This window comes from Octodon degus, unplaced genomic scaffold, assembly GCF_000260255.1.
Source record: "Octodon degus isolate 3935 unplaced genomic scaffold, OctDeg1.0 scaffold00018, whole genome shotgun sequence".
In the NCBI taxonomy this organism is placed as follows: domain Eukaryota; kingdom Metazoa; phylum Chordata; class Mammalia; order Rodentia; family Octodontidae; genus Octodon; species Octodon degus.
In genome coordinates this window covers 20988191-21000707 of record NW_004524594.1, presented here as the reverse complement: position 1 = coordinate 21000707, position 12517 = coordinate 20988191, and the positions used below count along the sequence as shown (strand labels likewise).

At 49.8% G+C, this 12517-nt stretch overlaps 1 protein-coding gene across 1 annotated transcript; it reads right to left on the bottom strand.

Moving 5' to 3' along the window:
• Positions 1-5535: 5535 nt before the first annotated feature.
• On the bottom strand, positions 5536-7171 carry Pold4 (DNA polymerase delta 4, accessory subunit). The gene is made up of 4 exons (XM_004627160.2): positions 6884-7171; positions 6560-6649; positions 6255-6366; positions 5536-5942 (listed from the first exon to the last, which is right to left on the bottom strand). The coding sequence occupies exons 1-4, from the start codon at positions 6978-6980 to the stop codon at positions 5918-5920; spliced, it is 324 nt and encodes a 107-aa protein (XP_004627217.1). The 5' UTR covers positions 6981-7171; the 3' UTR covers positions 5536-5917.
• Positions 7172-12517: the final 5346 nt, after the last annotated feature.

Genomic DNA, 12517 nt, shown 5'->3' with positions numbered 1-12517 from the left:
AAAGAGGAAAGAGGAAAAAGAGGAAAGAGGAAAGAAAAAAGAAAAAAGAGCAAAAGAAGAAAAAGAAAGGCCGGACATGGTAGCATTCACTTATAATCCCAATACTCAGCAGGCTGAGGTAGGAGGATTGCTGTGAGTACAAGGCCAGCCTAAACTGCATAGTGAAACCCTGTCTCAAAAAGGCCAAAAAAAAAAAAAAAAAAGGTTTGACTATGTAGCTCAGCAGTAGAAAACCCTTATGTTTACTCCCAGTAACACTCACCCAAACACACACACAAAAGAGCACAGGCTCTGGAGCCAGACTCTGGGGTCAAACCCCACATGTTGTGTGTATGACTGTGCTATATGTAATTCCTCTGTGCCTGAAGTTCATTTGTTTCCTTCCCTCTCTCCCTCTATTCTTCTCTGGTCACAAATGCCTGCTAATCCTCCTGCCTTAGGCTCCCAGTTGCTGGTATTAAAGGTATGCACCATCATACGCAGATCTTCCTCTTTAAAGTCATTTGGAAAGAAATATTATGTGCTTGACTGTGATCCCAGCATTCAGGAGAATGAGGCAGCATGAGCTCAAGGCCAACCTGGGCTACCTGGTTAGATCAAGACCAGCCTGAACTACATAGCAAGACCCTGTCTCAAAAAACAAACCAGGGCTGGTGAGATGGCTCAGTGGTCTAAAGCACCTACTTAGAACAAGCTTAGCAAAGCACAGGGACCGCGGTTCGATCCCCCAGCACCACATGCCAGCCAGCCCCACCCCTAGGTGGGCTGAGCTGGCCACACACACACACACACACACACACACAATAAATAAATAAACAAACTTAAGAAAGAAATGTTTATAGTTCTTTCTGGGCTGAGTGTGAGGGTAAAATGCACATAGACTAGTGCTGGAATACATAAATGCTCAGGCAACAGCTTTTATGCACTGGTCCTCCTAAAGAGCATACAGTGCACAGCACACCTTTCCCTGGCTACCCATGCCAAGTGCTCAGCCCAGTCCTCCATCTAGAGTACCATTCACTGTCTGCACACTCATAGCCTTCACCTCTGTGTACCTCCATTTCCTTTTGGGCAAACTCATTGTAAGTATTTCTGCGGTGCTGCTCATCATGAGCTAAGCTGTGACAGTTGTGTCATGCATGAGGCAGATGAAACAAGCTATAGGCCACACATACAAGTCTAATTTTATCTGCTTTTATGCTGAAGCACCTAACACAGACATAACACAGAGTGGAATGCAAACATGGCAGATTTTAAAGATAAAACACAAAGCTATTGAGAATGTTCAATGTGTCAAGTCTCCAACCTTTGTGCAGTGGGAAGGTCCAACAAGCAGGGATCCTATCAATGCAGTGCTAGGTGCAGATCAACTGAGGCAGGGCTAGCACCAATGGGACAGTCAGAGGCACATGGTTTTCTCTGCAGCACAGGAGGAGGTCCCTGGGGCCCCGCCCGCTCTTCCTCTTTCTGAGCCCTAACAGCCTGGCTCCGTGGTGCTCCTAGATTGCCTGGGGCAGCACTTGTATTACAAGGGTTTTTAACTCTTCCCATATGTAAGCCTTATCTCGGCAACTCCATTCTAAGCATCTGGAGCACAGGTGTGGGGTGCTGGGTGGGAAGACAGCTTGGCAGTGAATTCCTGCCCTGGTGTTTACTGATTGAGCAAGGCACTTTTCCATTCAGCCTCAGTTTCCTTATCTATAAAACACAGCTAATGCTTCCCTCATGACATTGTTTTGAGTAAATAATGTGCCCTCATGTTCAGCAGCAGATGGCATGGAGAGCCACTTACAGCCAAGCTCTGGGTAAACATTTGCTCCTCAAATATTCCCAGTCTCCCCAAATGCCCCTCCCTCACTGCAGCTGCCCTGACTTCTCTGCCTCCTTTCTGTCACAGTGGATGCACCTACAGAAAGCACTCTCCCCTGTGTCCTAGTTCCTGGTCCTCCTGACCTTCATGCCTGTGCCTGCTGCCCTGTGTCCTACAGCATTATGCCTCCTTCCTGTTGGACACTTCGTTATATGACTAGGCTGCAATATCGCTCCATGTAACATAAGGCACAACAAAACCTTCCTTAACCCCCACTTTTCTAGTTAGCACTCCAGTTCTCTGCTCCCTGTACAGTAAAAAGTCCCTGAGTTAATTGGCATACTCTGTTTCCACTTCTGCTGCCAATCCAGGTGGTCTGTTACCCCCATCACTACACAGAACTGCTCTTACCAAGGCCACCAGTAATCTTTGCGTGAGAACAGCAAAGCTTTCTCAAGCTGGCACCAACCTCTTGGGAACATCTGAGATCTGAAATCCTCTTCCCAGGCCTGCCAGCCTCTCCACTCCCCTGATCTTTCTCTGGCCTTATCAGCCACTCCCATCTCATTTGTTTCATGCCTTCTCTTTGGCCTGGGCACAGGAGGACTTGGGCTGTCCTTAGATCACTTTTTGTTTCTATATCCACTCAAGTAGTCTCTGCACTCATGTGGCTTTAAATGCTATCTAAAAGATCCCCAAGATTAGATCTCAAATCTAGACCTGTGCAGAATGCTGTACTTCCATGTTCTGTACCAAAGCCCCATCCCCAAGGGGGCATGTCACAGATACTTCAAATCTAGCAAGTCCAAAACTGAACTCTTGATCTCCACCTGACCTCCTTCCTCTTCATAGTCCTTCTACCTTACTAATGGAAACCGTGTCCTTCTAGTTGCTCAAACCAAAACCTGTGGAATTATCATTAGTTCTTGTCTTTTAAACTCCCCAATCCAGATGAGCAAGCTCTTGTTGGGCAGTCCTCCCTTCAAAATACAGAGAGAATCTGGCAACTTCTCACCAGCTCTGTCACCCTACTCCGGTGCCTATCACTGTCACCTCTCATCAGGCTGATGCCAGCAGTCTCCTTAGCTGCTTGGCTGTCTGTCTTCTCCCAAATCCATTTTCTTTTCCCACAGCTGCAGTCATGTTTTCACAACATAAGTTCAATGATGTCATTGCTTTTTATTATTACTGATAGGGTCTGGCCCTAGTATAAATTGCTGAATTTATGCAGTTCATGGTGGTCATCTAATATGGCTGAAACCCTTAAAACAACAGCTTATCTTCCCAGAGACCACCTTTCCCCTTCTTCTCCAGTCCAGCCCAAGGTGCAATTTCCTTTCACCTTTCCCCGCCACAAGGAAGACCCCATTCAGCTCCTCAGATATTTCTAAACATCCCCCCTCAAACTCCACCCCTAGCAAAAATCCCATAAAAGCTTCAGCTTTCTTTGTCTGAGGTCAGAGGATCTACTTGACCCATCTGCCCTCGATCCTCTCCATGTCTTTGGAGTAAATAAAGGTGTCTTTTATCTTTCCTATCTCTTTACTTATCTCTGAAAAACCTATCAATTATTATTATTTATTATTTTTTAATGTATTTGGTACAGGGTCTCACTACACAGCTCAGATTCATAGTGATCCTGTTTTCAGCCTCCCCAGTGCTGGGATTACAGGTGTGCACCACCACACGGGGTCTCAGTGGCTGACTCAGCATGGCCGGGGGTAGGCCCAGTATGGCATGTGGTGCCAGGAATCAAGCTCTGGTCCCTGTGCTTGCCTAAGCGGGTTCTTAGTTTGCTGAGCTATCTCACCGGCCCAATGATATCATTGTTTATTTTTAAGTTTTTTATTTTTTTGGTGGTACTGGGAATTGAACTCAGGCCCTTGTGCTTGCCAGGGAAGCGCTTATTCTGAGCCATCTCCCTGGCCCCGATGTCATTGTTTAAAGTGTGGCAGTGTCTTCCCCTCTCACTCAGAACAAAATCCCCGTTTTTTATCATGGCCTACAAGACCCTATGGGAATAGTCCTCTACCTGTGTGGCCTTGTTGCCTGGTTGCCCCACACCTTCCTCCCTTGACCAGCTGTACTGGCTTCTATGCTATTGTGTAAATAGGATGGAAATGCTTCTGCAAGGAAGACTTTCTGCTTGCTCTTTCTCTCTGAAAAACAAAGGTGTAAGCCTTGCCCCTCAGTTTAGTTTCTTGCTCAAATGCCTATCTTAGCAAAGTGCCCAACCCTCCTAAAATAGTATGCCTGGCATTCTCTACTTGCCCCTCCCCTCCATGGCATCTAGCCCTAATTTTCTTCTCCACTGAAAACCACCTGATGTATTTAATGTCTTTTTTTTTTTAATTATTTATTTATTTTTATTACATTTATTTAGTGTGTGTGTGTGTGTGTGTGTGGCCAGCTCAGCCCACCAGGGGGCGGGGCTGGCTGGCATGTGGTGCTGGGGGATCGAACTGCGGTCCCTGTGCTTTGCCAAGCTTGTTTCAAGTAGGTGCGTTAGACCACTGAGCCATCTCTCCAGCCCCTGTATTTAATTTCCATGTTTGTTTTGTCTACCCCTCACCATCAGTAACACCCCACAGGGACCTCTGGTGCCTGGCAGAGAGCATGTGGTGGGTGGGGGAATGGTGTCAACTGGAAGAGCCTGATAATGTGTGGCTTCTGGTGTCTACACTACCACTTACCTGCTATGTGCTTTTGGATAACACTGCTTAACTTCTCTGAGCTTTTTTTTTTTTTTTTTTTTCCGGAACTGGAGATTGAATTCAGGCCCTTGCACTTGCCCAGGAAGCGCTTACTCCACTGAGCCATCTCCGTGGCCCCACTTCTCTGAGCTTTAATTTTCCTTTCTGTAAATTTCATCAAAAGATTTTTAGAGGATTAGAGAACACATTTAAGGTACCTAATCAGTAGTATGCAGGCTAACAAGGCACTCAGCCCCTCTCTAGGCTGTTTGCAAGGAGTAAATATGTAGAGCTGTCTCCATTCTGCCTGAGATGGACAACTGAAACAGCACCAGAAAGTAATCCCCTGTAGCCATGTGTGGTGGAGCACCCCTGTAATCTCAGCACTCAGGAGGCTGAGGCAGGAGGAGTATGGAAGTTCAAGGCTAGCCTGGGCTACATAGTGAGTTTGAGCCCAGCCTGGACCTACACAGCAAGACTGTCTCAAAAAAGAAAAGAGAAAGTAATGCCATGTAAAGAGTGACTGAGTACATTTTCCATTTTGTGCATGACCCAGAGTCCCCAAAGCAACAGTCCCCTGCCAACAGCCATTTCCTTTCCAAAGGTCCTCAGATGGTGGCCTTATCTGAAGCAGGTCCTATAAGTTAAGACTTTCCCTGCCTTGTTTTGGATGGAGGTACCCCTGATACAGGAAGCAGAAGTGCTTTCTGGGCATGCATAGGTCTACCTGGACCTTATGAGCCATGGACCCACGGATGATTCTCTGCCACAGCACCCATGTTTGTGAGGTAGCCACCACTGGCCAAGATAGGTGACCAGCAGGTTCCTAGGTTTTTCTCTTCTGGTTTTAAGTGAAGGTGCCTACAGTGGTTTAACTGTGTACCACCAGAGGGCACTATAGATTGCTCAGCTTTGGGGAGAACTCAGTCTATTAGGACTAAGAAAGAGATGTGTTGCTGGCTGTCCTGCCTACTAACTTGGTGGGGCACTGCCAACCAAAGCAGGGCCATATTAAGGGAGTGGAGGTCAGGATTCCAGATTCAATGTTCTTTATTGTCAGCAGTAGTGAACCCCTTGCCCTGTGAGCTCACCCAGTCCTGCCCTTAGATTGCCAGTCTTTGGTGGGAAGGGCATCTTTGCCTTCTGATTCTCCCATCTGTATCTGCACAAGCCTGTGCTGCCTTGCCACACCATAGGCCATGGCCATATCCTTATTCCCAGTGACCAGTGTCCATCTTGGAGGCGCACAGGCTTCATAGGGGGTTGTAGGAGTCTTCTGGTTAGATGCAGGGGCTCAGACCTCCAGGTTCAGCTACCAAGTATTCTTCCACAGCAGCAACTGGTTCTTAACTTCTTTCCTGAAGTTCTCAGTGGCAAGCAAGAGTGTAGAGGGCAGGATGGCCTAGGTGGTACCTCAAAGGGGATAGAGATGCCAGAGGCTTTGGAAGATTAAGTGGGAGGAAGGGAACACCAAAGAGTCAGTTAAGTCCCTTGGTGGCATTTACAAAATAGTACTAAATAGTCCCTTGGGCCCTAGATGCATCGTTCCCCCACCAGTAGACCTGAGATAAAGAGTTAACATGCCTTCCTGAGCCAGGCACCTTGGAGAACCTTCTTGCCTACTGAGCAAGGACCCCCATATCTGTGTCCATATCCCCCTCAGGCCAGAGAAGCCCCCACCCAGGCCAGCAGGGTGGCAGTGCCTAGAGAAGCCCCTGGCTTCCCTGAAAGTCGTCCCAGCCTGTCCTGACCTGTATTGGAAGCGAGGGTCTCCGGGGTGGCTCTTCAGCACCTGGCACACCTGTGGGGGTGGATCTAAGCCCATCTGCTGTGCTCTATGCCAGCGCTGTAGCCGTGTGATCCCTGCCAGCGTGGGAAGAAAACTCAGTGGCCTCATGGAGGGTTGAGAAGAGTCCAGGCTAGAGAAATATGGGGTCCTCCACAGTCCCCAAAGTCAGGAGCAGTGCCTCAGTCAGGCAGATAATGGGTCAGTGTCCAGATGTGTGGGTGAAAGACTAGCTCAGGGATGCACTTGGTGGGTGGGATGGATTCTCACCTGTGCAGGGCCCATACTCCCAGGTCAGGTCAAACTGACGTAGCAGCTCCAGTTCTGCTTGCTCCTCGCTGGGGGGCTGGGGTTCTTCCCCTGTAATGACACACTGCTCCTCAGGCCTGCCCAGGCCTTTGCCCCACCCCTGGCCTCAAAGTTGTGCCACTGTTTCTGACTCTCTCTCCCCACTTCTTTGCCTCTGTCATCCCATTGCTGGACCTTAGACCTTGGGTCGGAAGTACAGTACATGCTCACTTCCCCTTCCATCTGGCCCCCAACTATGTGGTCCCTGCGTTTCCAGTCCTTTTGCCACCCCCACGCTTCAGAGACCTAGTTCTGGTGCCAGCTCCCCCTTGCAGTGCCCAGCGGGCCCCTCCCTCCTCTTCACCACCGGGTAGGAGTCAGTGATGAGGCGCTTCCGGCCCATGGCGGCCACCCAGGCAGGCGGAGGCGACTGCAGGGAAGAAACAGGCCAGGAGGCGTGTGAGAGACAGCTGCTGAGACACAGAGAGAGATGGAGCCAGAGAGAGAGATGGGCCAGCGACGGGCAGACAAGTTGACCCAGACAAGCAAAAAGAGGAAGTCTCCAGGTTCCAGAGAATGACGCTTGTCCCCCGCCCCCACAAGCACGCAAACATCAAAACCTAGGCCAATAACAGGCTGCCTCTGTGGGGTGGGGCCCTGACTCTAGCCAATGGCAAGGGCCACAGGGTGAGGGGCGGGGCATCAGCCGCAGCTGTGGTCTGGAGGAGGAGGGATTAGGCTGGAGTGGGGGGGGTACTGTCAAGATGCCCCAGACTTCACCACCTCCTCTTACCCCCATTGGTCTGAATGTATTCCCCAGGGACTTGCGGAGCGTTATCCTCAGCCTCTCACTTCCCGTTTTCCCTTGCTAGGCAAATGTTCTTTTCAACCTCACTAATCCCCGTGGCCGGTTTGTAACTCCCCTGAGCCCAGCTGGAACCTTCCACTCTGACCCTTTGGCTACAGAGTGCTGTGGGGGCAGATCTGGAGGTCCGAAGAGAGTTTGGCCTAATCCAGCCCCCTTCCCTGCTCTCACCCCACCCTCACCGACTCCAGGAAACCTGGCTGGAGAAGTCTGTGCTTCTGAAAGCTCCTTTCTCACAGTCTGCGTCCAGAGACACTGCCCACTCCTAGTCCAGTCAGGTCATCGCTTTGTCAGCCCTCCCCCAGTCTGCCCCTGCTGCCAGACTAGTCAGGAAGATTCCATACCAAACAGAAGCCCAGAGGAGAAGTAGTCTTCCATCACAATGTGATTGGGTCCCTAGTTCTTCACTGGCCATATCTGCCTTGTGCATATAGAAAAGAGTATCAATATACTTAACTCGCATAGTGCTCTTATCATGTGCCAAGTACTGCTCTAAGCCTATGCACACATAGTAGCTCAAAATAGTTATCAGAAAGTTTTTTCAAAGTAGGAAAGATTTAAAAAAATTTAAAAAGTAGGAAAGATAGACTGATCCTGTTGGTAACAGGCTTTATGGGCCCCCATCAAACCACAAATCATCCTTGTGCCCTGAGCTCACAGGTTACAGGGAGAGGGGCTGTCAATATGAGCTGTAATTCCTAACAGAAAAGAAAGAAAGGGTGGGTCTGAGCTCCGTGGAGCCACAAGAGCCACAAGATGGTTAGCATCGAAGGCCTTTTGGAAGAGGTGGGCTGCTGTAAACAATGTGTCTCAATTCTCCACCCATGACCTTTGTCTCTTGGGCTCTTGTCATCGCTGACTCACCCCTACTTTCACCTCCCCCTCACCAACTTCCTGGCAGCAGGCAAAAGTGCTGGCCAGTGGGAGTCTGGGAACCAGCCCTGAGACCAGCCCAGCACTAATCACCCTCTATAAGGCCCATCCGGTTCTTCCTTCTGGGGTGCAAGGGCCAATGCCTGCTCAAAGACCTCTGCCTTCCTGCTTTGCTGCAGGTCTGGGATCTGGGAACAGAGGAGAATGCTCTGGCGAGGAGACCACCAGAGGGGAAGAGCAGCTGTGTTTTGGGGGCTCTTTCTGTCTAGCTCTCCCCACCAACTTCCTCAAGGAGGGAAGGCTAAGGAGGAAGAAGCTGTGGGTGCATAATGAAGAGCTGGAGGGCCCCTCCCTTCCTCATTATGGCTCTGCCAAATCTAATTCCCCTTCTGCCTCTTAGGGTAAGCAGGACCCACATCCAGGCAGAAAGGTCTCTGCTGAGTGGGGCAGCACAGTAGGTAGGCCCCCTTGGCCAGTCTGGGAAGGTATAAGGTCTAGTCAGGCATTGAGTGCTTGGTGGAAACATGGCACCCAGTCTGTGTGACAGACCTCCCTTCCCTGGAGAGCCTCTGTGAGGGGCTTTTGGGCTGTTCCCACAAGTGTGTGGTACCTACCACCTGAGTCCATAATGCCCCAAGGGAAAAGGGAGCCATGGGTGGGGCAGACCCCTCCTCATTCCTGGTTCCTCCCACCCCTGAAAGCTGATAGCCGTGGGGCCTGCCACCGCCCAAGGAGCGTGAAATGGGGTGTGCTGCTGGTCAGCCACAGCAGCTCCCACTGCTGCCTAGGCCTATTCCTTTCTCTCCTGTGGCAGCCACTGGCACCCTGACCTGCTTTGTGGATGGCTCCCTGACCAACCTTTGTTCCTGCCTGCTTCCTCCAGCTCTGCCTAGCTCAGGTCTGGCTAACCTCTCCCACTCAGCCTGGAAGATATCTCCTCTGACTTTATCTCCTTATCTCAGGCTCCAGAAAGAGAGCCAGAGTGTTCAACACAAATCCAAGACTTCTAGGACTGACCTTCACTCTCCAGCCAACATGCGGTCTTCTCCTAGTCACATGGCAATAGGACTGAGCCCCAATGAAACAGTTGGCATACAGGGATTTTGGAACCATCCCTGGCCTGCTGAGATCCTTTCTCACACAGTATCTGGGTCCCTAAGATGTCCCAGCAATAGAACTGGCCTCAGTCTGCCCTACCTCAGGTGTTTTTCTCCTTTATTCTCCAGCCCCTCCCTCTTATACCCTTCCTGCCTAGAACCCTTTTCCTTCCTGTTTAAGTAGGTTTCTGGGCCTGCCCCCTAAATTGTTGTCCTGGCCTGTCATAGTTCAGGCCTTGGGTCGGAGACCAGGGCCAAAATTTTGAGTGTAGAGCTAAATTCTGTCCTTTGGGGAGTGCCCAGAGGTTCAGGCATAGGTTTTTGTTGTTGTTGTTGTTTAGGCATAGCTTCTTTGTGCCAGCTCTGATACTGAAGACTGAAGGGGTCCTCCAAGAGTGACCTTGACATGTTGGGAACACCTAATTAATGTTCCTGCTTCAAGGCTAAGATAAGGGCCGGCCAGATAGCTCAGCGGACTAAAGCGCCTGCTTAGGCAGAGCGCAGAGCAGTGGGGTTCAATCCCCCACATGCTGTACGAGCCCGCCCCTGGGGTGCCACTGAGAAGGCAATTGAGACTGAGTGTGGTGGCACAAGCCTGTAATCCCGGCGCTTGGGAGGATGAAAACAGGAGAATCACTGCAAGTCTTATCTATGTATTGAGACCCTGTAGACCCTGTACTGAAGAAAAAAAAAAAAAAGGCCAAGGTAGAAGTCTTAAGGAGCCAGGAGTGAAAAGAGATGGGGGAGAAAGAAAGAAAGAAAGAGAGAGAGAGAGAGAGAGAGAGAGAGAGAGAGAGAACACGAACTGGAAGAGAAGACCAGGGCCTTCCTGGGGACTGAGGCCCACCAATGACTGCTCTAGGGGAAGGGGGATTAGCCCTGGTTTAGCTCAGATAGTATGACAGGATGGGGGAAGGTAGTACTTGCAAATGCCTTAAGGGCCTTTTCCTCTCACCCAGCTCACCAGGGGACTTGTGAGGAGAGCCAGATCATGGGAAGCCAGCTGGGAAATGGGGGCAGGTGAAGAGAGGGGAGTAGCTGCCTCTGGCCCAACAGGCTGTAGGGCACATTCAGCTCTACTTTCCTCTCCCCAGCATTCCCATTTTTCAGTCCCTTGGGTGCTGCCCCCCACCTTGAGCTGGAAATCAGGCCAGCTCAGGGGAATCTGGATGCCAGATGAACACTCAGGTGCCAACTGCACACACCTCATTCCTTACCCTATGGGCCAGACTTTTTCAGGAGCTCCTCTTGGTCCCTTACAATCATCCCAATAACCCCTTTTCTTCCTGATCCAGGTTCTCTGGCTTAGTGGGTTTAAAGGGAAGAACATGGGGAAAGAGAAAAGCTTCCCTTGGTCTCTTGTGTCTCTTTCTCTTCCTCTGACACTTTCCACACCTTTTCTGGTCCCAACTCCCTTTACCTAGGCCATCTTAGTCCTACATAAATTCTGGGAAGATTTGAAAGGGGGCTTACAGGCCATTCCTCACCTTGGCCACCAGGTGTCAGACTTTGTCTAGCTGGGAAATAGATCCTCACTAACACCTCCATCACCACCACCACCACCAGGGAGATCCTGGAAGTGAGGACAAGTTTGGAAGGGGTATGCAGATGACCCCTGAACTAGTGAGGCCCCTGAAGTAGGCCAAGGAACCTGGAGGCTAAGAGTCTGAAGGGATGGAGACTCTGACTTGAGAGTGTTCTTATAGGCCCTACCACCCCTGACAAAAGCTTAGTCTCCTGCTGGTAAATTTGGGTACAAGGCTGAGTCAGGGAGCTCAAGAATTGAAGGGACCAAAGGCAGCAACAGTTGTGGCTCCAAAGAAGGAGCTGAAAGGAAGCTGCTCAGAGTACGCAGTCAGGCCTGAATCACTGGCCCTTGCACTCTAGGCTGCAGGGAACAGAAGCCTCCTTCTGCTTTTCCTGTTCCTGGGGATGGGGCTGGGCTGTGGTGAAATGTGATGAGTGGTAGAGAGTGCTTAAATGAGGTCCCTCACAACCTAAGTCCTGGATGTTGGGTCAGTCTTTGTATCAAGATCTAATGGCTGCCACCTCCGATCAGAGCCTCCCCTGTACTCACTACTATTACCCTCCACGCAGTTGCCACATCTCCCAACTGACAGTTCTCCCTCTTGTGTTTGTTTTCTTAAGCTCAAGTTTACTTCCAAACACAAAAATGTTTCTAATCTACATTCTCTAGAGATGACAGGAACGAGGGCCTTCTCTCTCTCCTTCTTCTCTAGCCTTGGAGGGGACATAGGAGTTCTAGAAATAATGTCCCATACACACTGCAGAGCACCAGGTAATGTTGATTAATATATTGGCCTCTGGATATGTACACTCCTGGCCCTAAGACCATTGTTAAGGGGTAAAACCTAGATAGCCAGAGAGAACTCATCATATCTCTTGAGGGAGCTGTACTTACAGAACCAATAAGAAGTACACCAAAAGCACTATTAATCTATCATTTAACAAGGGCTACCTTCTGGTCATGCCAGAAGTTTTACAAATACCCTGTAGGAGCCATTACCAAAACTCAAAGGAGAGACACATACCCATGTCACTGTGATTAGGAGATATTTGAGGGAGAGTTCAAGAATGCATGGGGCCAGGGAGATGACTAGGTGGAATAAGCACTTCTCAGTAGAATAAGTGCTTGACTGGCAAGTGCAAGGACCTGCGTTCAATCCCAGGTTCCCCCCGCCCCTCCCCCCCAAAAAAAGCAAGCTCTAGCTGGGCACAGTAGTGTGGTCCTGTAATCCCAGGGAAGCTGGGAGGCTGAGGTAAGAGGATTAAAAAAAAAATCAATTGCCCAATATGGGGTATGGGGAGGTAGCTCAGTAGAATAAGCACTTGCCTGGCAAGCACAGGTTCCTGAATTCAATCCCTGGTACCACACAAAAACATAAACATAAGTACCTTTTCTTTCACATACATACATACATACATACATACATACATACATACATAAAATTGTCCAATATGGGCAATTTTGCAAGATTCCTTTTTAAAACACAAAGCTCAGGGCCAGGGAGATGGCTCAGTAGAATTAAGTGCTTGCCTGGCAAGTGCAAGTGCCTGAGTTCAATCCCTGGTTCTGCAAAAAAA